Source organism: Pteropus medius, unplaced genomic scaffold (genome assembly GCF_902729225.1).
Source record: "Pteropus medius unplaced genomic scaffold, Ma_sr-lr_union100, whole genome shotgun sequence".
Taxonomy (NCBI): Eukaryota; Metazoa; Chordata; class Mammalia; order Chiroptera; family Pteropodidae; genus Pteropus; species Pteropus medius.
The window spans coordinates 13,106,713-13,133,847 of NW_024355990.1; the positions used below are offsets into that span (position 1 = coordinate 13,106,713).

At 45.1% G+C, this 27,135-nt stretch overlaps 1 protein-coding gene across 1 annotated transcript in view; it reads left to right on the top strand.

Annotated features, from left to right (window-relative positions):
- Positions 1 to 1,701: 1,701 nt before the first annotated feature.
- The window catches only part of MARCHF10 (membrane associated ring-CH-type finger 10), a 76,138-nt gene continuing 50,704 nt past the window's right edge, over positions 1,702 to 27,135 (top strand). The window contains exons 1-3 of the mRNA XM_039859923.1: positions 1,702 to 2,024; positions 7,280 to 7,386; positions 15,844 to 15,963. Coding sequence (XP_039715857.1) covers positions 7,297 to 7,386; positions 15,844 to 15,963 — 210 coding nt within the window. The 5' untranslated portion in view covers positions 1,702 to 2,024; positions 7,280 to 7,296. The remainder of the gene's footprint in view (positions 2,025 to 7,279; positions 7,387 to 15,843; positions 15,964 to 27,135) is intronic.

A 27,135-nucleotide genomic window follows, 5' to 3' on the forward strand; every position in this document is an offset into this window, starting at 1 on the left:
CAATTGTTTACTATATAGCAAGTATGATAGTACATGCTTTGTTTGTCCTCTCTCATTTAATCCTCACAGCAATCTTTTGAGGTGGACAGTATTATTTTAAACAGATCTTGAAGTGGGAGGAGAAAAATCTAGGCCCAACATGTACCAAGGTGTTTTTCTTACTAGTGGGCAACATCAGGAAGTTGGGAATGGGATGCTCTGCTTTTGAGCCTTGATCTGCTACTTACCATGTGTCCTTGGGCGTGTCGATTCCCTTTATTTTTATTTGCGAGGGGTCCCAGCCTCAGCAGAACAAGCTCTCTATCATTTCGCTATTATGGTTTCAATTAGTGTATCTTAAAGACCTTGCATCTTTAAGCATCTCTTTTTGAAAGGCAAAAACCATGGGGAGCGGTCTTAGGTTAGTACTTATCAGTTAATGCTTTAATAAGGATTACTTGATAGCTGAGTACAAGAACGGAACCTAGATTAGGCTACTGGAGATGGAAAAGTATTGACTGCTGGTGGACCAATGAAGGTTGGATGACAACTCAAAACAAAGACTTCACCTAAGTACATTTTACGTGGATTTGCTGGGCTCAGGATATGCCTTAGAAGCTGGTGTGAAGGCAGAGAGCAATGTTGTGTATGTAATACACAGTCTCATCTGGCCGAAGTATGAGTGAAGTGTTGAGGGAGGAAAACCAAGCAAGCGAGCAAGCACTGGGGAAGAGCATAGGGAAAGCCATAGTCAAGAGTTTGGACTTCATTCCAGAAGTGGAAGAGTCTTTGAAAGCTTCTTAGCAGGGGACCAATGACGTCCAACCTATGCTGCTTATAGAATAGGGGAAATGGTGGGGAGAGGGTGTGGAAGACGGGGCTCAGGGTGCGGGTAGAAGGCCCTTACAATAATCCAGTCATGAGGGCATGGAGCCCCAAACTCAGGTGGCAGTGACAAGAACAGAGAGAGAGTGGTGCAGTGCTGCAGAGGACATGGCCACCAGTCGGATGTGGGACAGTGCTGAGAGGATACCCAAGCCACAGACACTTAGGGATTCTGGGCACTGAGGAAAGGTCCAAGAATTTCTATTCTCCTTTTTCCCTATTCTCTACTCAATCAAAAACGCCCTAACTTGATATCAGCTGGCAAATCACTGACTGAGTGCCTAAATATGCAAAATAAATGGAAGAATCATCTTTGCCTGTGAAAACCACAGACAGAAATAAACCTGGCAGAGACAGGGCGAAGCCCTGTGGGCACTATTCTAAACCTCTGCGAACTTCCTTCCTTGGGAAAGGCGGCCATTACTGATAACCGGGAGGTAACTGGGTTCTTATCTCGGTTCTGATGGGGTGCCACCCTTAATTAGTCATTCGCGTCTTCCTTTTTATGTTGGAGCACGTATTTAAGAGATCCCCTGCACAGCTCAAACTCCACGGCTGCACTATCTCCCCTCTACCCATGTATTGCCTTTAATATTATTTTACGCCAATTAAAATTATTTTCTCCTCTCGTTTTCTAACTCATTCTTTATAAAGCACAGCACTGATTCGGGGCAGGAGAGAAGGCTTGGGTCTTAAGGTCTGGACTTGGACATCTAGACAAAGCCAATCACTTCCTCCCTCCTTCGGCATCTCGTCTCCGCCCGCTGCCATCACGGCTTCGCGACCGCATCCCACTCGTTCCCACGGCAACCGGCGGGGCGCCCACGTCGCGCTCAGGACCGCGGGGCCGCGCCCTCGCCCCGCCCCCACGCCCGCGCGCAGAGGGAGGAGGCCGGGTTGCCAAGGAAACGGGAGGACGCCAGGCAGCCGCCCCCACCGCCTCCGCCCCTAGAAAGGCCGGCCGCCGCCGCGGAAAGCGCCTCCGGGGAGGAGGAGGAAGAGGGGCCGGTAGAGGGAGGGGGAGACGAGAGCGGAGGAGGAAGAGGAGCCCCGGACGGCCCCGCGCGGGTGATGGGCGGCTCCTCAGCCCGGGACTAGCCTGCCTGCCCCGCCCCTCGGCCCCTTAGCCCCTCGCCGGGGAGAAAGGACTGACCCGCCAGGTAACGGCCGGCTCGCCCCGCCCGCCCCAGCCGCGCCGGCGACCCAGCGGCCCCTGGTCCTCCGAGGGGGTAGGGGGAGGAGGCGAGGGACCACCTCTCCTTCCGACTAATACGATTCCGGTGGGAAACCCGGCCTGAACCCGGCCGCTTGGCCACTCCCGCCCTCCGACTGGCACAGCCCCCGTTTTTTCCTTCTTCGAAGGGACAGGGTTAGGGGACTCTGTTTGCACACTGGCAGCCGCCCCGCACCTACCTGCACACTGCCCTGGTTTGCAAGTCCAGGACAGGTATACGCGGCCTCCGAGTGCGTAATTGTTGATAATATTATTATTGGGAGCACCGAATTGCTTTTCAGTCCTGTGACATTACCAACCACTCACCAAAGTTTCCCAATTACACACTGATTCTCTCGCTTCTGGGCTTGAAGGTCAGTGTGTGACCGCCCATCTCTTTCACAGTTTCAGTATAAAATAGTCATCCCCCCGCCACCCCCCGCAAGAAGCTTTTCTTACAAACAATTTACAGCCCCCGGCCCCCATTTCCTAAGCCAAATTGGCTGGAACCGTCAAACTATCTCCCCCCCCAACCCCTCGCAATCCCCCTTCTTTCTCTCCTGTCACAGAAACCCTCAGCAGTGGACAGTGAGGAAAATTAGGCCCAACACTCACATTTGTTGCTTATACTCAAGACATTTTAAAAAGATTTTAAAGCTGTTTTTTTTAAAGCTAAGATTTAAACAAATCCTGTAATATTTGTCATCACAAATTAATTAATTATGTAAAACAATGACTAAGGTCTCCTGAATCCTTCTAGGCACCCAGTTGTGGGAAAGGAGGAATTTCTTATTTTTTTTAAGTTACAGTTGATGTGCAACGTATTAGTTTCAGGTGTACAACACGGCGATTAGACATTTATGTAACTAACCAAGTGCTCCCCTCAATAAGTCTAGTACCCATCTGACACTATACATAGTTATTATATTATTGACTATATTCTCTATGCTGTACTTTACATCCCTGTGACTGTTTTTATAACTGGAAATTTGCACATCTTAGGGGAAATTTATAAACCGAATTGTCAGGTATTAATATAGCCATGTAGAAATTTTGTTTCAAAGGAAACTTCAGCCTAAAGAGGGGCTTAAATTTACATTTTATTGCTGAACCAATAAAATACTCACTTTAATGATATTTCTACTACGAGAACATAGTAAGAAAACAGTAAAATACTTGTTATTAAAAAGAACTCCCTTCAAATAAATTGACAAATGTGGCCATAGAACAGAAAATTGTGTGTATGTGTGTGTGTGTGTGTGTGTGTGTGTGTGTGTTATTTTAAAGAACTGAAAATTTTTCTGCAATCAGATTCTGTTCTTCTTAGTCAGGGAAATTGGTTTGAATTCATTGGAAATTTACACCAGAGAGGAATGCATATGTCACAAAATTCTTAGAATATTCCTCATTGAAATTTCACAGATATGTAGAATTTTGAGGCCAGGAAGAACCATTGGCTCTTGCTAAGCTGACTCCCTTCTCCCTTCCCCACATCCTTCCTCCTCTGTTCCCCTTTTCTTTTCCCTCTCCCACTTTAAAATGGCTTTTTATGTTGATTCCTAAAAGCATAAATTTGGCACAATGTGTTATCACCAGAGACTTAAAACAGAAGCGTGCATGACCATGAGTAGATTTTAAATTGAAAAGCGGTTCAAAGGTGAGAAACAGAAGCAAATACAGGATGTTATTTTAGAAACATGCTCCTTGCCCACATTTTATTATCATTCTCGGCTTGCCCCCACCCCCCCACCCCCTGCCACCTGTCTGTATTTACTGAGGGAAAATTTTTGGCTTCAAATGGCCATCTGGTTGAGTAGGCCCACAAAGCTGAGCTCCATGAATTAAGCATTATGTCATGTGGATTTATTTCCATACAGTTATTTCTGTTTTTTGGTCATCTTGGTCAGTTTTTCAAACCTGCAGTACAGTATGAAGTTAAGTGACACTTCAGAAACGTGACGTATGTTTGTCGAAACTGTGGTGATCGACCATCTCCTCGATCTATCTGTAACGGTCTGTTTCTTTGGTGCCTGTGATAGTTGCTTAATCTCACAAAGTATTGATATATTTAAATAAGAAATTACATGTGGCACCATGGTGCTTCTTAAATACTCATTTTATAGTAAAGTACAGCAATAGAGAGTTTATAGGAGAGAAAAGAAACTTTTGTAGGCAATTTTTAAGTCCTTTATTTGGTAAGTGATTGTGAAGTCAGAGGTAACCTAGCAAGTAATTCAGATAGTGTTATTTCCTACCTATTTAGACAAAGTTATTTCATGGCTCTTGACTTAGAATCCTCCTTAAAATAACACTGCATTAAAGCCAGGATGGATTAGCTGGCTTTTCTGTGTTAACATCAGAACCAAAATGTATCATCGGGTGGGATGTGCCCCTTTCGTCACCATTAACATATTTGCATCACGAATCCGTATGTTCTCTGCCCCATTAATATCCAGACAGTCTTCTCTTTCCAACAGTAGCTGCAGGGGCACATCCTTCTGCCTATTTTAACATCATCGATTTCTGAAAAGGGAGGGAGATAACTTCATTCTATGCAGGTACAAATTGATATGGAAAGTTAAAAGTGACCTTTTAAAATATAAGTGACTATTAAAACGCTCAGAGATTTAGGTTTTGTGTATAGATTATGGAGCAACCTATTGGACTGTAGTTTCAGATTCAGACTCTCAAAGATCAGCTTTCTATACTTAAGATAAAATAAGCCCCGAGGGACCAGCACTAGTTCTCCCTGCTGCTCAGGGCTGGACAATAAATGTCGAAAGATTTCACAGCTACAAGACCAAACATTGGGTCACCATGAGTCAGGAACAAGCTGATTCTGCCAATATCTCCACAACTAAATAAACCAGAGAAGGGAATAAAAGTGGCAGAATGTAGACATCTGGGGGCAGGAATGTCACCTGTCTTATCCTGCTCTTTCCCCAGAGCCTAGAAAGCACCTGTTACCTGGTAATCACTAAAAAATATGTGCAGAAATAAATGAGAGAGCTTCACTGGACAATAAGCACAAATGGTGTGGAAACTTTGATAACCTTAAAGCCGAGGTCTAGCAGACTCATTTCTTTTTCACTGAGTTATAATGGACATATATTAATTTCAGGTGTACAATGTAATGATTCAGTATTTGAATATATTGCAGAATGATCAACACAGTAAGTCTAGTTAACATCTGTCTAGCAGACTCGTTATTAACAGGACCGTTTAATTCTCTGTGAACTTAAATATTTCAGTCATAAATTGAAGCCACACCCGTCAGAGCCAAACTTCTCGAAAGCACTGTCTCTACTTCGTCACCTCTCATTTGCGCAACCCACTGCAATTCGTCTTCAGTCCTGTCACCCCACTAAATGCTCTCACCAAGGCCATTAATAACCTCCTTCTCGAAACACGCTTTTTCTCAGCATCTGTGAAACTGCACCCACCCGGTTCTCCTCCTGCCTCCCTGGCTCCTTTGCAGAGTTTCTCTTCAGCTACCTGTTGTGGAAATGTTAGCGTTCCTCAGAATTTTGTCCTGAGTCGTCCTTCCCTTTTCAATACCCATTCTGCCTTCGACATCACTTGTCCTCAAAATGCCGGCCATGCCCAAATCTTTACCTCTCTAAAAGCTCCCGAGAGCCCTACCTCTGCTCACTTAGCGTCTTCCTTTGCTGTACCCCAGACACTTCAAACTCCCCACTGCTTTCTCACCAAATCTACTCCTCCTTCCTTCTCCCTTTCTGAGAGGACCGTTGGCATCATCTAGCTAGCTGCTCGAGCCAGTAACCTGGGCAGCTTCCTCCACATGTCCCTCTCCGGGCCCATCCACGTCATCACCAGGATCTGATGACTTTCTCTCCTGAGTAGCCCTGAATCCATTATGGTTACGAGTGTGGGCACTGGCATGAGACTCTCTGGGTTCAAATCTCAACTCTTGCGCTTAGTAGCTCTGTAACCTAAGGCAATTTACTGAGTCCCTTTGTGACCCAGCTTCCTCATCTGCGAAATAGAGAGATAGGTCCTGCTTCATAGCATGGTCGTGATTTGAATGAGTTAATATGTATAAATATTAACTAGGCTTAGAACAGTGCCTAGCACTTCCAGAGGCGCAGCGAATAGTAGCTATGATCTCCTCTTCCTCCTTCCCCACCCCCGCTCCTCCCCCACCATTTTCTCCTCCTCACCTCCACTTTTGCTGCCCATCTGGTCATGTTCCTCTCCCATCTGGATTACTATAATATATCCCCAATAGTCTTTCCACTTCCGTTTTTACTCCACCTCCTCCACCCGTCTATTCTCCATGTAATAGCTGGAGGGACCTTTTAAAAATGCAAATCTAATCATTAACTCCCCAGATGGGAACCTTCCAAAGGCTTTCTATGGCTCTTCAAATCTTGACCTTCAAGGTCCCACCCACATGAGCTGGCCCCTACCCGCCCTCCAGCCCATAGGTGCTGTTCTCCCCTCTCTCTCTGCTCCAACTGCACTGGCCCTCCTGTCCTGAAACTTCTGGGCCTGCCGTCCTTTCCGTCTGAGATGCTCCGTCCTACTTCTTGCCTAGCTCACACTCCCTAGCAAACTCGGTGTCATTTCCTAAGGAAAACCTGGCCTCCCAGACCGGGTTATGCCCTCCCATAATGACACTCCCCCGAAGAAGCCTATAAGTCTCCATAGCACTTACCGCAATTAGGGGTCACTCATTCAATATCAGTCTTCCCACCCTGGACTGCAAACACCACAAAGACGGGGGCCATGCCCACCTCGCTGACTGCTCTACCACAGTGCCCAACGCAGCACCTGGGTTGGAAGCGGGGTGCGATCATTGTTGAATAAATGAATTTAAATTCCCAGGGGCTCATAACTTTGGTCCTTACTAAATTTAGCTAGGTTCTTTTCTTTTTTGTCATGTTGTAGAACTGTTTCTGAATCAGGTGTCTGTCAACCTAACTCCCTGTGAATAACGAGGACAGGATCACTGAAGCCAGCTGATGGCTGCATTATTTACGCCCAGAACAGGAGGGTTGTGAGGGCATTGCCACCCATACAAAGAGTCCCTTCAATCTGAGAGAAGCATCTGTGCCTTTCAAACAATGGAGATGAGGTTAAAAAGAGAACAAAAGCAATTAATTCTACTAAGATAATTCGAAATATGGCCAAGTAACAAAGGATTCTGTCACAGCACATGGATTTATCTTTTATGTGCAGGTCGGGGATCAAGAATCATGTTGCCTGAAGCAAGGGACAGGCAGAAGTTCGTCAGTGATGTTCAATATCTGCGGGACATGCAGCACAAGGTAGAATCTGAATATCAGGTAATTGCAGAAAACAAGAATTATCTTCCACTTTCGCTTCCAGTATGAGAGAATTCAGGATACAGTATCAATATGTGATAAACAGTTTTCTGTAATCCTAACTCACCACTTAAGCTGCGTGACCATGGAAAGCCACTTTACCTCTCTGAGTCTCAGTTTCCAGGTCTGTAAAATGCGGATAATAACAGTACCCACCTCATAAGTGTATCGTGAAAATGAAATAACATTTTAAAAGTATTTAGCACAGAGCTTGTCACACAAACCTTGCCAATACATGCTGTCAGTGCTTATATTTGATCAACCAGCTATCGAGAAAAAAGGCATTAAAAAAGACATTAAAGAGTTAACTGGGTCACCCTCCCATCTATAAAATAACTTGGCCTTCCGTTGTCATCCCCCCAGAAGAAAGGTGGTTAGCACATTCTACAGTAAGCTAACTATTCGTCACCCTAGTTACAGTGTTTACATGCACAAACAAAACAGAGAGCTGAGGAGCCATGATGCAATTACCCAGAGCTGGCACAGGACAAACTTGCCAGACTGGGTGTGGGATTCTGGGAGCAATTAAAAGTGTCATTCAGCCCACCGGCCGGAGGTCACCCGCGCCAACTCAGGAGGCATGTCCTCAGCGCCGGCTAAGGATTGAAAAGTGCTCCTTCCCTAAGGAAAATACAGAACTGCTGTTATCCAGTTTTTCTCCTCCTTAGCAATTTCAAATATAACCGAACCTCCTGGGTCACCAAGGAAACCAGACCTATCTCGGTGACCTGATTTCACCTGTATTACACAGCTTAGCTTTGGGCTGGAAATGGAGTCAGCAAAATTCCTCCCACGACTTGCCAGCACACCTACAAGACTATAAAACGGAGGGAATTCCTATAAAATAAGACCATAAACATTTGAACGGGTCTTGTGCTGGGATGCATATACTTTTCACAAAGATGCCTCTGCCGCCCAGCCCACGTTTCAAAATACTCAGTTCGACTCTGTCTCCAGAACAGGCATGTAGGATAATCATTCTTATTTTATAGTCTTTGCTGGAAAAAATCACATAACCGTGTGGCTTGTAGCCTTTGCAATTTTATTTTCTAATCTCTGTTGGGCTTTTAACACTGTCCTTATTAATGAGGACCTTTTCAACACTGTCCTTATAAATGATAACATTGAAGTGCCTGCTATGTCTTGAACAAAGTTCCTTGCCTCCCGGAGTTCTCCTCCTAGGATTGAGAAACAACACACACAAGTAAATGAATATGTAAGGTAGTTTCAGTTACTGATGAATATGAGGCAGATAAAACAGAGGTAATAGGGGTAGGAGTGATCATCCTTTACACAGTCAGGGAAGGCCTCTCTGAGGAAGACACTTTGGCCGCAGAAGTAAATGACGGGAAAGAGCCAGCCAGAGCATCCTGAGCAGGAGGAATGCAAAGGCCCTGAGGCAGGAACTAACTTGGCTCATTGGAAAAAACAAGGCCAGAATGGCTGAAACACATGGACCAAGGGAAAGTGTGAAGAGGTAGATATGGCCGGGTGAGGTCCGGTATTTCAGGACAAAGACTGACATTTAGATTATTCTTAGCACAATGAGAATTATTTATTAGCTGATTTTAAGCGGGCAAGTGGTATGGTCTGATCTGCATGTTTAAAAGATCTCTCTGGCTGCTGGATGGAAAGAGGGCAAAAAAGGGCAAGAGAAGCAGCAAAAAAAAAAACAAACTAGTAAAGAAACAACAATAGAATAGAATAGAAATGATGGCGGCTTGGGCCAGGGTGGTGACAAGGAGCGGCCCAACCCAGGAGACAGAAGCAGCACAGACGTCTTGCTGATCAGTGGAGAGGAAGGGGAGCGAGGGAAAGAGAGGGGTGGAGGACGGCTCGCTTCAGCATGGTTATTTGTCCACCAGCTCCCTCTGTTACCATCACTCCTAAACATTTCCACTCGTTTCAAACCTCCAATCCCCACACTTTCAACAAAGAATTTCTCTTCCTGTTCATCGCAGGGGCACCGCACCAATGAAACAAAACAAAGAACCCGAGGCCATCAGGTAGGGAGCCACTCGGCACCTCCCCTGCTGTTCCAGGCTACACACCCACCCAGCCCTCGGGTCTCGCGGGATGAGGTGGCACTCTCCGTGCCAGTGCTCGGCCTGAGATCTTGGTCCATGCCCCTTCGTCACCAGCCCCTCTGCATCCATGGACCTCTCGTCTGTATCTTTTGCAATGTCCCTCCTTCTTATTGGCCCAGCCTACAAACATGCTCAAGCCTCTCCATTCTAAGAACAAAACCGAGCTGTCTGTGGCCATGTGTCCTCTTCTAGCCACAGCCCTGGCACGTTCCAGTCTCCAGACGTCCCCAAACAGTCAGTTACATGACCATCTTCACTTCCTATCCTCCCATTCATTCCCTAACCTGCTGCAGCCTGGCTGTGACCTCACTTCCCCGAAACTGTTTTCACCGGTAGCCAAATTCAGTGGATACCTTTTCAGCCTTCATTTTCTGGAGCTTTATCTACACTTGACATTATTACCCCTTTCTTCCTGAAACATTCCTCCTTTGGCTTTCTGACATCACACTCTCCTGCTTTTCCTTCTATTTCTCTTACATTCTTCTCCCTGCCTCTCAGACATTAATTCCCCCCAGTTTTCCACCCTTCACCGATTTTCTTCTCATTCACAAGGTCTCTGTGACCCATCTCACCCTGTCATATGTTTTTAACCACCGCTCATATACTAATGACTTGTAATCCTGAGTCTTCCCAAAGTGTCAGAATCAGACGCGTACCTGCTTGCTTCCATTGGATGTCGCAGAGGCACTACAAATTCAGCATGGCCACGGTTGAACTCCACATGCCCATCCCCCTGCCACCCTCTTCTATACTCCCCGTCTGGGGATAGTGACCTACGCCTCCCCTGACTCCTCCTCCTCCCTCGCCACACACATCTCACCAAGTACCAAGTCCTGCCAAGTTTACCTAAAAGCTCATGAGCCTGTGCCTTCCTTTTTATCCTGCTGCCAGCACTAGGATTCCCACCTCCATAGTTTCCCTCTAAGACCGTTACAATATCCTTATAACCGGTCTCCTTGCCTCCAGTCTTGCTTATTGAAATCTACCTAAATGCGAATTTGCCCATGCCATTGGAATGCACGAAACCCTTCAGTTGTTTGCCCTCACTTAACGGCAGGTCCGAGACCCAAGAACCACAGCAAGACCAGCCTAAACCTCAAACACAACTCTAGCCTCTTCTCCCCGCTTCTTAACTTTACCCTCTTGACAAGGATGGTGGGAACCACAGTTTTAATTCAGAACCAAAGGGAACTTCTGTACTCCCATAACACCTTTTTTTTAAAAAAACAAAACAAAACAAAACAACGACCGTATTGAGGTGTCACTTGCATATTATAAAATTCACTTATTTTAATTGCGTAATTTAATGACTTTTAGTAAATTTGCCAGATTTGCAGCTGTCACCATCATCGGTTTTATTATCCTAGTACCCTTTTCATACCTCTCTCACATTGCTCATGAAACTCTGTTGTGTGACTCCCTCTCAGACTTGACCATGGCTACTTGAATGCAGGAGCAGCCTTACTCTTCACTGTTGAACCGAACACTTTGTCATTGACGACAGCCAGAGTCACCTAACTAGACCACCAACTCTGTTTATCAGACTCAGATCCAGCTGACTTGTACCTACTCCTAACAGTCAAATTCGCTCTCATTGAGCATTTTCAAAGTCAGTCATCGTAAAGTCTGCAAAAAATAAATGGGATTGTCTTTGAGATGTTCTGAGCATTGTTGAAGTAACTATATTGCAACCCACAGGAACTAATTTGAAGGGACCCACAATGATATTTAGTTATATTATTTAATCCATCCTTTGCCTTGTTCCAGAAAGGATTTAAAGTCGGGGTTTAAGAATCAATTGCTTGGCTTTAACAACTCCTCAATAACTTGGTTCATATATGACCTACATGTATTTAGATAATTTACTAAGGTAGACTTTGTGTTGGGTGGATGTTGAAACCCTGGGCCATTGACAAACTTGGCCAGTTATTTGTGGAAATCCCAGCTTTTATTCAACAGTGCAGTCACCCGATCAGACACCAGGGAGTCCCTGCTTTGGGGTGTACAAATAGTGTGAGACCTAATAACTACCTGTGACTCCCAAATCACATACATTTGCCACATATTCCTCCCTGTGCTTGACTCTCCTTTAATGAACTGGCTCAAATTGAAGCCCTTAGAAACCTCCTTTACCCACTATTCCTGCTACATCCTAAAATAATGCTGAGGGTTGGTATGCGCCAAGTTAACAGTGCCTTTACAGGTCTGTGTGGAAGCGGCAGAAGAGGAGGGTTAAACCCACCCTGAGTTATTTTAATTCTCTTTTCAGTGGTTGGGTGGGACCTTTTTGAAAAAACAAGAGGAAATAAACATCTATTTGGCATATTACATGCTATTTCAGAATCTAGTAACTAGTACGTAATTATATGCCATCTCAGAATTTGGCTCTGTTTCTTCAAGGGTGTTTATGCTGCATGGCTTCTTCTCCTCCTCCTCCTCCTCTTCCTCCTCTTCCTCCTCCTCCTCCTTCTCCTCCTCTTCTTTCTTGTCAAAAGTGTTTATGTAACTTGAGGCAAAATTTCACCGTAAATGTCCACTGAAAGCCAGAGAGAAAGATTACGCTTGGCATTTCAGAATGATTTCCTATAATCTATCAAATGTGTTCGGATGGGTTTCATTTCATGTCACTTTTCATTCTGATTCCTTCAAGTGCAGATCAAACTGAACATGACGATATAAACTGTTCAAGGACAGGATAGGTGACTATGCCAGGTGGCTAGGGTTTGGAACTGTCCACTCAGAGGGCTGAGGGAATGGAGATAATTCAACTTCCCTTCCCATGGGAGTCAGAGGGGTGGGTCTGTGCTCTGCTCACCTCTGAGGTATGTGTTTCTCTACTTTTCACATCTAGAACAGGAAAATCAACTCATTTGAAGGGAATACCACATCAAACTGTCATTACACCTTTGATTACTTAACCTCTGCAAACCAATGAACTTTAATAATGTCACCAATGAACTTTAATAATGTCACCAATGATAATTAAAACCCCAAACTCTGGGTTATGCACATTAGCTCATAAGAACAACCAAAAACAACCAGCTGAAGATAGTGGCACCAAAATGCTTGTGGAGTCTGAGTAACAATAACCTTGAAAGGAGCCATTGTTGACTGAGATGTTGAGTTGGGTCTCAGAATGGTTTTTTTTCCAGAACTATGAGGCCGGGAAGGGTTCCTGTGGTACATGGATGGCTTCTTAAGGCACCAGGAGCCAGGGCCAAGGAAGAAACTGATAATAAAAGAAGCAAAAGAAACTTTGAACATTTCTGTCAGTTCAATGAGCGGTAATACCGAAGAAAAAATGGTTTACAGAGGGACCCTGAGTGACTAGAGCAGGATCCCCCTCAGTTGGCTGCTGGGGGAACAGTCAGGCTTAGGACACACACCTCTACTTCTGGCATAGAAAAACAAGATGAACCTCAGGCTTGGACAGAAAGATTCTGCGGTGGCAGTGGTGATGGTGGTGGCGGTGGAGGCTTTTACTGAACACAATCCGTGAGCCAGTCACTCTGCTAAGCATCTTACTAACTGTGCCTCGTGCTCTCACAGCCATCCTGAGGCACAGGGCCATCTCACACTCCCTCTTACAGATGAGAGAAGTGAGAATCAATGAAGTTAGTCAGCTCGCCCAAGGTCACGATGCCAGAAAGTGGCAGAGCTGGGGTTTGTCGTGTTTACCAGTATTGAGTTACGGTGAGTCACAAAACCCACGTCATCCCCCACAGGCATATATGCACCTTCTGTGTTCTGCCCCCACAGTGGTGGTGGCTTCTGCACAGAAGGCAGCCAGCCGCCTGACTGCGTGAGCTGTGTAGTCAGAGAGATGGGCTCGGGGGGGTAGGCAGGGAGCAGGGGAGCAACACCAAGAAGGAGTGAAGGAGGAAGACCTGATTGTCCCGAAGAAAGGAAAAAGAAGTTACCTGACACGCCTTCAATTTCAAGACTGCCCTCAGCCAGTTGCGTCACACAAACAAACTTATTTATAGCAATCCAGCTCCAGGCACGTGAAATTGAAAGGGGGACATTTTTAAAGTCCCAGAGTAAGGGGAGCCCCTGGCGACTATGAATTACAAGTCCTTTCCTCCTCCTCCTCGTGCTATGGGTTTCACACTCCTCCTCTGCCCCAAGTAGAAACAACATAAGTGTCAACAACAACAAAATCGTTAACATTTACACATAACAGGAAAACTAGCCCAGGGAAAACTAGCCCCTTTGGGAGAGTATGGCTGGAATCTTGCTATTTCTAGGACTGGGAGCCTGAATTTGGCTGTGTCCCTATGTCCCTTCTCCTCAGCCAAGCTATAACTTCAAGAGGATTAACATTTAATTCACACAGAAAGATTGCTTGGTTGGATCAATATGAAAAATGGGAAGTACCTACCTTGCCACTGGTTTGTTCTCCTGCTCCTCTATGAGAGGGGGAATAAGGAACCAGAGGGGGAAAAATTTGTTTTCAACATTGTAAACTATATTCCTCATCCTCTTTTGGTAAAGAAATATTTAAGTCGCATGCATTCTTGGAGAGAGTTTCCAAAAAACACCCAGCCCACAAGAATTCTGTTCATCCCGCAAAATCTGCCTTGGTCCTGGGAGCATTTGCTCAGACTGGCTCCTCCACTCTCAGCCCCTCAGCATTTTCTTCTTGCGCCTTTAATACCACTAGATTCGGAGAACAGACACCTGCCACTTCTGGAAACAACAGTCCAGACCAAGGCTCCGCCCTAGCAGTAGCTCTGATCTCGAGTCATTATAACAGGAATAAAAAAAGGGGCGGGGGTGTACCTAGTGGAACTTCGCTAAGCTCTCCAGCTGACTCTTTGGTGTTTATCTTATTTATTATAGTTATATTTCGAGTTTTCTTGTTTAAATTATTTATGCAAACAAACCCTGCCCAGGATGTATTACAATGGCTCACTCTCTCTATGGCATGGTTTTTGAAAATAAGATTAACCATGGGACAGAAAAAAAAAAAAATTGACCATTTTGGCAGGTGACCAACCCCCTGGCCACGGTGTGTGAGCCTGGAGGCCAGCACTTCACCTGCCACACAGCTGTGACACACGGTATAACTGACTCTCTCGCCCCAGTTCCAAGTGGGAAATGGGTTATATCGTTTCTATTCTTAACCTTCTCTCACCTCCCCTACCCGCCCCCTGCCCCCACCGCCCCTACAAGTCCTTCTACATCAAGGAAGGAGATGCATTTTCTAACAGAAAGGGGAAGACGCTGAAGGAATCTTTTCTTTCTCCACTCAGCCAGGAAGGCGGACATGTCAGGCCTGGTTTAGAAACAATACTGTTGGTCTTTACGTCACCTTTATTTACTGTGGCAAATGGATAATTTAGCTCTGGCAGGGCAAGGGTGAATCCGGTCGCTGGATCTACAAGTCCAGAAATGCTCCAAGAAGTCTTACTCCTCGAGGGTATTTAAACTATCAGTTGAAACTCCCATAGCACATGATATCCTTGGGTTCTTTCAGCCCCTGTACTGGAGGAGAAATATTTTGGTTGTAGGTTTTCCTTCAATTTTGTTTTAAAAAATAAAAAAAAAAAAGATATATTTTCTTGGTTATTTTATCTTTTTTATTTTGTATTTGGGGATTGCCGTTTTACTCCACAACAAAAAATGCAATTCGATTAACATTAAATACTAGATGCTGGGGGATTGAAAAGGTAAGAGGGCCTCAGGGTCCTCACTGATTGGCAGGAAAAACAGGCTCAAAAACAAAATGAAAAAAGTTGCATAACTCAAGTTTCATATGTGTAAAGGAGCAATGAATTTGGCCTAGGGGGGAGTAGAGAGGCAGGAAAACAAGAGACGCCAAGGAGCTAGTAGTTCTTAATAGATCTGGATTTGACAAGAGAACATCCTGTGAAAGGCGTTCCAAGTGGAAGGAACAGCATATGCTAAGGGTCTCACATATGAAAATTCTTGTCCTACAACTGCGGCATAAGTCAAGGGGATAGAGTAGAGTGGAGGTGAGTATGAAGGAGGCGCGATGAAGAGGAAGAGACCAGGAAGAGAATTCATACGGTGTGTTAGGTACTTCCTTGAGGAGGCAGTTGTTGGGCAAATCCTTGAGAAAATGCCTCTTAGTATGTCTGTTGTTTGAGTTTATTAAAGCAATGACTAATATTTTTGACCTGGCATTTTGGGCAGAGGGAAGAAAGAATGATGCTTGGGGCGAGTGTGTTCACGCCCGGTACCGGATATTAACACGCACTAGAGATGTACCTCGTGTATTTCGTGTTCTTCACAGTGGGAAGTAAGCACAAAGTTATCAAAGCTAGTCATAGATCAGAGACCAAAAAAAACTTCTTCTGTTCTCCAGGCTTGTCTGAGACGACAGGAATACAGAAGAGACCCAAACGAGAAGAAACGAGACCAATCTTGGGGGCAAGAGACAAATTTTGAGAGACCCCGGTTTTCAAGCGGGTTATCTTCCAAACAGGTACTTGGGGCTCTGGAAGACATTCTCTTGCTGCTGCTGGGTGTGTGTGTGTGTAAAAGGTAGCTGTGTGTGTGTGTGTGTGTGTGTGTGTGTGTGTTAGGAAAAAGCTAACTCAAAAACAAGATATTGAAAAATCCTAAAGGGCAGAGCAGGGAAAGGAAAGGGCAGGGGCTCCATCCTGGGTACCACCTACCCTGGCCATGTGACCTTCCCCGTTCATCCTGGTTGGGCCTCATTCTTCTTCCCTTCTAACCGATTGCATTGCTGAGTCTAGTTTTTGTTTTAAATGAAAAAAGTAAAATACAGTAATAATTGCATCATATAAAAACTAGCAGTTTGAATATTTTTGTCTAGGATGATAATAAGTAATATCGATATATTATAATAATAGTAATATGAGAGTGATGATAATAATGGTAGTAGTAGTTAGCATTATTTGAATGCCTCCGACGTTCCAGCACTGTGCTAAGCACTTTATGTGTATTAACTTATTTAATTTTCGTAAATCTCTATATATCTGGCTCATTTTACAAAGGAGACAACTGAGCCTTAGAAAAATTAAGAAACTTCACCTAAGATTTCACAGCCAGTATGTGGCAGAGTAGGTATTCCATTCCAAGTTGTCCGACCCCAGAGGGGGTGCTCTGAACCACTGTGCCATACAATCATATTTTATGCGTACGATCTTATCTGCGTAAGAATTTTACTTATCCTGTGTAAGCTAAATACCACAAGCTGCATTCAATACAAATTGTTAGCATAGCGAATTGATTTAAGATGAGTAATATGCCTTTTATGAATTCTTATTTAATATTTTATGCCTGAAATATACTCTAGAGGATGGACTCTCCTTTTTATCAGTGGTGTGGACCCCTGAGATGGATCCTGGATACCTAATATCAATCAAGGTCTTGTTGAGATTTCTTCTTTAATCTAGGATGTTCACACTGCGGTTATTTAATGTTCAAAGGACACCTAAAAGCATCAGTGATTGATGCTTATGGATGTAGTTGTATCCCTGGGAGAGATCTATACTCCCTAGTAGGGAACATACAATCACATGGTAAAATATATTTCTTCTAGAGTCGGAGGGTGAAAGAGACTGTCTCACAATAGTGGCGGCACCGAGAACATGTCATCTGGACTTCTCCTGTTCCTCAAGAACTGAATATAATTTAATCAGCCTGATGCCTTTTAAAATCAAAACTAAAGAGTGAGATTAATCCCCAGATTAAATCTCGTTTAGCTAGAACAACACATTTTTTAGCATTAAGATAACTCCTCATATTTTTGCACCTAGAAACAAAAAATCAAGAACAGATAAAAAACTGTGATGTAATTTAAGTCAAATGGTAGCATGTAGCGATCTTCCTGGATTGGAATTACTAAACAGTGGGCAGCTGGGTCCTTCTATTTTCATGCAAAGACCCATATGCATAGTCATGGCCATTCAGTATGGCAAAACTCATGCATTTGAGATATTCTAGGACTTGAAGTTTCATGCTCCTCTCCACAAACTTTGTTTGGAGGACAAGCTGGTGACAGATTCCTGTAGTTTCCTTCTTTGTGCTATAAAAAGTGTCCATTCTCTAACTCAAAACACTCAGCTCACATCTAAAAAAGGACATAGTTGTACATACAAAAGTAATTATGAAATCAAGACAAAAATATGTGGTAAAATGCATAAAGCTGGCAATTTCTATTCTAAAGTACAAGGACGAGAGTTTTCATGTTTGCGCTATGTCACTGTACCTCAGTATGTCAGAGAACTCGAAACAACATTACTTACATAATCCCAATTTCTTCCAAATAAGGATATCCCAAGGGTTTGGGCGTCAATCGCACATATGCCTTCAAGGTCACGTCTTCTCTACCAAGAAATGTGACAAAATCAGAATTTTCCACAGCGACATTCACCCCTGCTTGACTCTCTCTGTATTATAGATAAGTCTTTGGGCACGGGTGGGGTGGGGGGGATACTGGAGGATTTGCCTCTGGATACAGAAACACAGGAAGGGCAGAGTGAGAGTCAATGTCACTGAATACATCACTCTAAACAGCCATCTGACTGTGCGCTCACAGCGTCGACCCCCTCCTGGCTCAGTCCTTCAAGGTTTTCTTGGTACGAGTGAAGCCAGAGATACTACCGTATGAGGCTCAAACCAGGCCCTGGAAATCCTTAACCCCAGGCTCATGGGCTGGTTTGGAGAACTCCCTTTCCAGATTTGAAACCTTGTCCAAATTTCTATGAAAATCTGGTCATTCATAAACCTTCGTGGTCTGGATAAGAATGCTGGCACCTTCCAAAGAGAACCCAGGCCAGACCGATCCAATTTCCAGAGCTCAGTGTATTGAACGTCACATCAGGCACTCGAGTGCAAAAGATCCTTGGTCAATCAAAAAAGGGCAAGAGAAAGACACAGCTCAGTGAGACGGTATAAACCTAACCAAAGACCTCTTCCCTAGGTAAACATACTCCTGAGTAATTTCCTTCTAGAGATTGCTGTGCAAAAAACGCTAAGGAATGTTTTGCCTCTGATTTCTGAAGGCAAGTTCCCTCCCTGATTGATGAAGGTGGATTGCTTAATCCATGGAAATTTTTTCCACCGTACAGTCAACTACACAAAGCATGCCACCACCAAATTTTGACATGCATTGCAATTTCCATCACTTGTTCATTTTTTGACTGAGTCTCAGATTGTCACAATTCTGACAGACCTGGAATAAGCAAGGCATTTACTACCATCAAAGAATAGAGCCGGTGTCAAGCCATCCCTTCCAGACACCTGCCTGGAGGTGGGCAGATCCACAGATGCACGGTTAATGTGATGGCAACTCCATCAGGACACAACCTCCTCACTACGACCAAGCTGGTCTGGCAGAGCCGGTATTAAATATGCGTCTGAGAGAAAGCAATAATGGTCAGGCCTGTGCCGAGATGTTAAGGTGTTACCTCCTAAAAACACTTAAGTGGGTGGTGTGGCGTAGTAGAAGAAAACACTTGTCAAGGGCCAGCTCTGTCCCTCATTAGAGTTTGAATTTAGGCAAACCACTTTACTTCTGAGCACTTCAATTTCCCATCAAGGAGATACTTATTATTATGCTTATCTCATGGGATCGCTGTGAGAACGAGACTCTTACATGCCATACTGACATTAGATCCCATTATAAATTGCCTCGTTGTCCAACTGTTCTTGCAAATGATGTTCCAACAGGTATCAGTGGAGGCGCAGGCTCTGAGGCTTCTAGAATCCCTTCTTTCGCCTTAGCTCAGCCCCAGGCCACATATGTAAAAGTCAACCTAACGTAGCAACTTAATTTTAGACCCTTTTCAAACAGGGTCTAAAGGTAAACTGTTCACAAGGTTGTGTGAACAGTTCACACAACCTTGTGAACTGTTCGATCACACTAGAATTTCACAGGGAAATAAACAGCAGCTCCATGTGACCAATAGGAGCAGGATGATTAAGTCAACTAAAAAGCAAAGTAGTCTCTTGATATGAACAGGACATCATGTCCCCAGGACAGCTGCTGGCCTAGAGAAGCCAGCTGTGATTGACAGGGACACCAGTCTATTTTACCTCCCCAAAACTTCACAGAGAAGGGACAGGAGCCCCAATTTCCCTATAGGAAATGATGAAAGTGATTAGCCTGGGGGACAGCAACTTTCTATGAAGAGACACATCATGGGTCCTTCTCATCTTCCAAGATCCTATATCCTTTCTGGAAGGGACACCATTCCGAATGCACAGACCTCAGGGGCTGAGGACGTGTTGTCACTTCATTTACTTCGTTGGCAAAGAAGGTGAGGAGTGTTCGCTGTTTGCTCCGCTAATAGGAATAAGATTATTGTCCTTTCACCATCGGCAACCGAGCAACTAAGTATGTAGATCCCAGTTCACAAGGACCCAGCGTTACACAGGAAGAAGGCAGTTCGCCAGGTACCAGCAGCAGCTGACTCTGCCCCAGGCCTGACTCAGTGGGGTGTCTACATCAGCGAGATCACCCGAATCTCCCAGAAAGCCAGGTGAGCCTAAGGGTGAAGGCAGTTACCCAACATAAACATTTTCATTGTTTCGTCCATGATAATCTACACAAACTTGAGAGGTTAAAGTTAAAAATAAAGCGTCTTCAAGTACCTGCAGTGGCTTAAAACGTCAGAACATCCCGCCATACATGAAGGCAACGAAAGTCTAGAACGGTGCTGTCCAGTACGGTAGCCACTAGCCCATGGGGCTATTAAACTTTAAATGAATTAAAATAAAATTTAAAAGTCAGTTCTTTCGTCTCACTAGCCACACTTCACATGCTTTGCAGCCACCTGTGGTCATGGCTGCCATATTGGACCAGGCAGAGTGTTTAGAATACAGAATATCTCCATCATTGCAGAAACATCTATGGGACAGCCCTGCTCCAGATTGTGGTCAAGTTCAAAACACAAACAAGACAAAATCCCATGGGCCAGGAAGGGGTTTTGTTTCCCAGAATAATCCACAATACAATGCTTTGCATACTGTAGCTCTGGCTGACTTGATTTGCATTCTGTGTTTTTTTTACCACCTGGGTATATTTGCATGACTCCTTTCATTGCCTATTTATTCAGCCTACCCTGCCCGTGAAACCTTTAGCTTCTCCTCTTTCAAACAGCTCCTAGGGAGTTGTTCTCCCATTAATCTGTCAATGTCAACCTACCAACACCCTTAACGGTGTCATGAAAGCAGCCAGGGCTTAGCACACAGCGTATGAGTTCCGTGAGTCACGCTTTTCATTTTCTCTAACTTCTACTTGTCTGTCGTCGGATTCCTGGGGGTCAGGCCTCCCTTCTTTCTGTCCCCAGGCCTGTGTGTCCGAGAGGCAGGTCACACGCACACACTGGTTGGAGCTGCCAAAGGCCCCATCCTTGGAGGCTGTGAGTCATCTCTAACACCTGGCGTGGGGTTTGTCACAGCCGCCTTCTTGACTCTGGCTCAGATTCTGTGCCCTCGAGGTGCCCCTGAGTAATACCGCAGCTCTGTGCACGGCCTCTCCAGCACGAAACACACGTCACAGACAGAGAATGTGCAGCCCCCAATCTGACTGACGAGTGAGGATCTGTGGGAATTTTCATTTGAGTTTGTTTTCCATTTTCGCCGTTGATCCGTTCACCTTGGCCTGTCCCACAAGCCCCTCAGACTCAGGATGCCGAATGCATCATCGTCTCCCCTCAAATTGTTCATCTTCCTGAATCTGTTTCTGCCCAAGCCAGAATTCCGGAAATTATCTAAGACTCTTTCTCCTGCTCCTCGTCACACTTCACAGGAATCAGACACCGAAGCTGGACCATCTTATCTCCTCTGTTGAATCCGTCCACCGGCACTTCCCTTTCCAGGGTCCTGCCTTTTTTTCGCCTGGGTTATTATAGGCGTCATTCCCCTGGTCGTTCTGTCTTCACCTCACCCCTTCCGGCCAGTCCTCCAGGCTGCAGCAAGGCTGATCCCTCTCCAGGCAAGTTGGGTCACGGCACTCCTCTATTAAAAGTTCTTTAGCGGTTCCCCGTTGCCTTTGGGATCAAATACCTTAGCAGGGTACTCACGGCCCTAAATGGCCTGACCTTCGACTCTGAGGGCACCTCCTCTGGGAAGAGTTTCCAGGTGACTTCGCTCTTGTCTCTCCTTTGTAGTCCCCTCACGCCTTCTGTACTCAAATCTACCCTGAGGCACACCTTCCTCTCTGCCTCTTGCCTCAGGCCGGGAACCACTCGAGAGCAGGCGTGTTTATTGTTGTATTTGCAGTGACCACCACAGAATAGGAGCTTGGTGAATGTTGGATGGCTGACAGTTGCAAGAGTGTTTTAGGGATGTGCACATGCTGAAGCCATAGCGATGGAGCCGTAACAGCCATCATAGGAATCCTCACCTGAGCAGGAGCAGGAAGGGATACTGTTACTTGGAGTGGCAAATGGCCCCCGACCAGGCTTGAAAGTGTTCAGAGGCACGTAGTTCGGCAAGGCTGCCAAAGTGTGACGGCCAGTGCGGGCCGGAAGATCAGTCGATTACAGTCAATGACCTGGAAACCTCTACAATGGTCACGACCAGAGTAACCAGCTAAAGGTAGCTTTCTTGCCCTGTGATGCCACTCTGCAAAGGGACACGTGGCTTCTCTAAAGCTCTGGTGGTTCCTTTTGTCACACGTAGGCGAGAGAACACAAGGACATAGGAACGGCAGCTCCTCATGGACCGAGGAAACTCGAAGAGCCCGCGGTCGGCCTGGGATCCACTGCACTTTATAACCACAGTCATCTTGCTGGGCCTGAACATCCCATCAGATAACTCACCAGACCGCACTGGATCTTTCTTTTATGCTAAGAATAGAGATTGATCAGAACACCACGTGTGCCGGCCCCTCTGTGGGCAAACCATCGACAGCTTTAACGGAGCAAACGAATAACAGCTGCATCTTGGGCAAAGCCAGCAGAGCCTCGTTTCTCCTTCATTTTTGTGCTTTATCTGAGTTCCAGTAGGTAATTTTAAAATAGGGCATGGCAGTAAAATAGGACAACTGTCAATTTAAATTGCAGCTGCTTCCAGAATGTCGTCCTGCCTTTTTCAGCAGATAAGCAAGACCGCCAAGAGTCCATCCTTCCGCCAGGGTGATTCCGCCACACGGCCGGGTGACACAAACACCAATTGTTATCCCAGCTCAGTGAAGCTGTCAGTGCCGAGACTTGGTGGCCTCTGACCCAGAGAGTTCTCTGTGTTAATTGGACTCGGCAGCTCAGCAATTGCATGAGGGAAGATCGTAATAAAGTGGCTTTTTTCCCATTTTATGCTGGTGCTCTGTATTTCAGTTTGCTACATTTTATTAAAAATTCCCATTAAAAAAAGAGTTCTGATTAATTTTTAAAACCAAGCAACTTGTTAAAAACCAATAAAAATTAAAATTTTTTTCCCATTGCGAGGTATTTATTCAGACGTATACTTGCACTAAATGCGATTTATAACATACAGTAAATATAACATTTCATCCTAAGACCTTCTTTTGTTTTGTTTTTTATATTGCTTTACTCATTAAGGAATTATAAACCCCTGTGTCCAAGACACTGTGTCAGGGGCTATGGGGACACGGTAATGAATAAATGTGCTCCAGCCCTTGGGTAGTTCATAGCATTGGTGAAATAAGATACGACAGAAATGCCTAATGGTCGAGAAAGTATCTGATGAGTGTAAAGCCAAGGGGAAACCTGGGAAAGCTTCGTAGAGGATGTAGGTTTTCAGCTGGATCTTAAGGCATGGGCAGGGTTTGGGGAGCCGGAAGTGGGGGTGGGGAGCCGAGGAGGGGCAGACATTACAGGTGGAAGGAAGAGGCCAGGACAAGGAGAGATGGGCGCATTTGGAAAAGGGTGAACCGTCCGGTCTTCTGCAGCACCGGCAATGTGCCTCAGATCTCTTTTCAGAGCCCCGCTCCCAGGGTGGGGGGAGACTGTTCAGAAGCCTCCTGCACCCCTTCCTTAGGATCAGGAGGCAGGAAAGTATGCTGCTTCTTCCCCAGTGCTGCTCCCAGGCTCCGTTGGAGACACGGGTTTACTGAGACTTGTGCTGTCTTATTCCACCCTCCACCCCCACCCTCACCCCTTTATTTCTGTTGTCTCCTGGCCACTCTCCCTTATCCAGTAGGGACTCTGGCAGTGGCTACGTCTCTATTCGCCACATTTCCTGACCTCCCGCCACAATCCTAGATGACTTCAGCGTCCAGCCATACCCTGCCTTCTCAGTTCCCGATGCATCCTAAGTGCCCCCTCCATTTCACTTTGCCACCCACCCCCAACAACGGCGCATCCTAGACCGCGTCATCAAAAGGGTCTCCATCCCCCAAATCTGCTGATCGTCACCAGCCTTCCAGCAGTCTTGCTCATCCATTTAGACTATGACATTTCCGCCACTTCTTGGGGACCTCTGGTCCATTGGCCCCTCCCCCTTGACCCTCTCATTGCCCCTTTGTACTGACATTTCCTTCCTAAGCAGCCTAGATTCTGTGCTTGACCCTCTAAATGATTCCCTTGCCCCCTTTTTCCCACACCTCTCTGGCAAAATCCCTCCCATCCATGGTCTCTGGGCCCACACCCAGGCCACTGGCAATTGCTGGAGAAAAATCACCTAACTTTGAAAAATGGTGCCACAGAACGGTCACAGCCACCAACCTCCTATAACTCCTCAATGCTGCCCAGTTTCTCTGGTCAACTCTCTTGTCCACTTCGAACCTCCTCCTCCTTCCCCAATCTTCAATCCCTCGGTCCTCAGATGGGAGCTTCCGCAGCTCTCTGCTGCCCAACCCATCCACCTCCTTTCTTCTGCACCACCTGCCCTCGTTCCCTCCCCTCAGCCCCACCCCTCCGCCTGCACTCAGGATCCCACCTTCTAGCTCTTCTCAGGACGCGACTCCATCAACCATCCTCCCCCATCCTTTCCTGCCTGGATCTCCGACCCTGGACCAGAGCCTTTCCGTCAGCCTTTAATAATAAAGAAAATAAAGAAAAGGCAAAGGAAAAAAACAGAACAGCCCTTCCTTGATCCCACATCCCCTCCACTTATTTCTTCTCCTTCACAGCCAAAGCTCTCAAAATAATTATTTGCACCGACTGACTCCGTTTCCCCACCTCCCACTCACTCCTCAGCCCACTCCAATCTGGCTTCCACACTTGGCATTCCACAGAAATGGCTGCTCTTCACATGACTTCCACGTCTCTAAATCCAGCAGGTCTCTCTCAGTCCTCGCTGTGCTTGACCTCTTGGCGACTTGGACTCACCTGGCCACTCAACCCCGCTTGAAACACTGCATCCCTCAACTTCTGCAAAGTCACATTCTTTCTCCTCCACCCAGCTTCTGAGTCCTGGAACTGCTCAAGGCTTGGTTGTCTTCTTACTCTGAACAGAGGGGCTTTATTCTATTTTTGTCTCACAGCCCTCATAATCCAGTGAACTCTCGAGATCCTCTTTTCAGAATAATATTTTCAAGTACACGAAAAAGTATACATAGGATTTCGAAGGAAACCACTTTTATTGAAATAGTCATGAAACTATTTTTAGAAATCTGTGATTCAGTAATATATGTGCATCTTCATGAACGTGTTAAATAACAAGTGATGGGCGTAGAGGGTATTTTGAGACATCTGAAACAAATTGAAGAAATGTAAATATATCTGCGATTTCTACTGGTGACAAAATTGCGGGTACTGCTAATACTACTGTGGTTTGTCGCCCGCATTTGTAAATAGAAGATACTCTTAGATTTCGGATAGAGGTTAGTGGAAATGAAGACGTAATTGTTTTCCCATCCAAGTTTACGCCCCACCCCCAAGGAGGCCTGCACCGTATAGTCTCTTTAGTTTATCAAGATTTTTAACTGCCCAAATCAAGATGTTATCTGCCGATGACTCCCAAACCTACATTTTCAAACCAAACCTCACTTTTAATATCCAGATCTGAATACCCATTTGGTTATGCAATAACCTCTACTTGGATGTCTCAAAAACACCTCAAACTCAACAGGCCCACTGCCGAAGTCCCCAGCCTGGCCCTCCATTCTTCCTTTTGTGGGCATCGTGAGACTCTGACATTTTCTCTCCTCCCCACCCTCCCAATCAACGCTTCACCAAGTCCTACCAGTTTTACTTCCCCGGCAGCTTTTTAATCCATCTCCGCGCTCTCTGCCATTCCCTGGCTAAGTTACTGCAGAGGCCTCCTGACGAGACTCCACACTTCTGCTCTTGCCTCCAACTCCCACTTCACCTACCACAGGTGGAGCGATGCCAACCAGTGGAACTCAGATCGCTTTACTTGCCTGCTGAAACCCCTTTTGTGGCTTTCTGTAGCTTTCAGAATGGGGACCAAAATCCCTGAAGTGGCCAACAAGGCCCTGCGGGATCTGGCCCTCCATACTGCTGTACGCTTCATTGACACGAACTTTGGGTCCTCTTATGTGGCAGGCCACCTCCTGCTACAGGGTCTTTGCACGTGCTGTTCCCACTTCTTGCAACAGTGACCCCACCTCCCTACCAGGCCTCAGATCTCAGCCCCGGTCACTTCCTCAGGGAGATTTTTCCCGACTGCTCCCTCCCCCAACTAGATCTGGACCCCTCTGCTCTATCTTCTAAGGGCTAACCATTCATTTCCTTTTTTTTTTAATGCATGACTTGTAATTTTACATTTATTTAATAACAGTTTGATTAAATTACCTACCTCCTCACTTAGAAGAGTTCCGTAAAGGCAAAGTCTTTGTTTTACTCATTCCCACATCCCAACACACGTGGTTATACATTTTCGTGATTTTTATTATTCATATTTTTCCCAGTTTTTGTTTTCAAGGTAAAAATTACCTGCAGTGAATTGTACAAATCTGAAGAGTGATGTTTAATGGTTTTCGGCACATTCATGTAACTATGTAACTCAAACCCCCATCAAGTAATCCATGAGTCCATGAAGTTCCCTCAGGCCCTTTTCCAGTCAGTCCCTGCCGGTGTCCCTCTGAGAGGCAACCACTCTCCTGAGCGTTTTCATCATAAGTTAGTTTTGCCTTTTCTTGTTCCATTTTTAAAAGACTCTTTGAGTTTGACTTTCTAAGTCATCTCAGACCCTTTCTATAAATAGATGGAATATACATGCTAAATAGAGTAGACAAATAAAGAATAATTTAAATTACACGCAAGTTAAAAATCAAAATTATAATATTTTTTTCAAAATGACAAAGACTTTTTAAAAAGCTAATTGGAAAAATCATGTAGAAACTGGCATTCTCACATACATCTAGAAATGTAAATTGGTACAATATTTCTGGAAGATCATTTGGGAATAAAAAGTTTTAAATCTTTGTGATGCTTTTAGTCTAGTAGTATAAATGCCTACTTTTGCGAACTTTAAGATGTGCATAAATATATAAGGACATTCATCATAGCACTATTTATCATAGCAAAATATTGGAAGCAACCTATATGATCAGCAAAAAAAAACTATGATGAGTCCATACAATGAGGAATATATTCTAAAGACAAAGAGAACTTCAAAGAAATAATAAACTTTACTTAGTGGGTTTACTCTTAGAGTCATATTTGTATTGTAATTCTGAAATTATTTCATGTTCGTTGCAGAGAAACAAACGAATATATTAATTAAGGGGAAAAGATTTTAAATATAAAAGAGA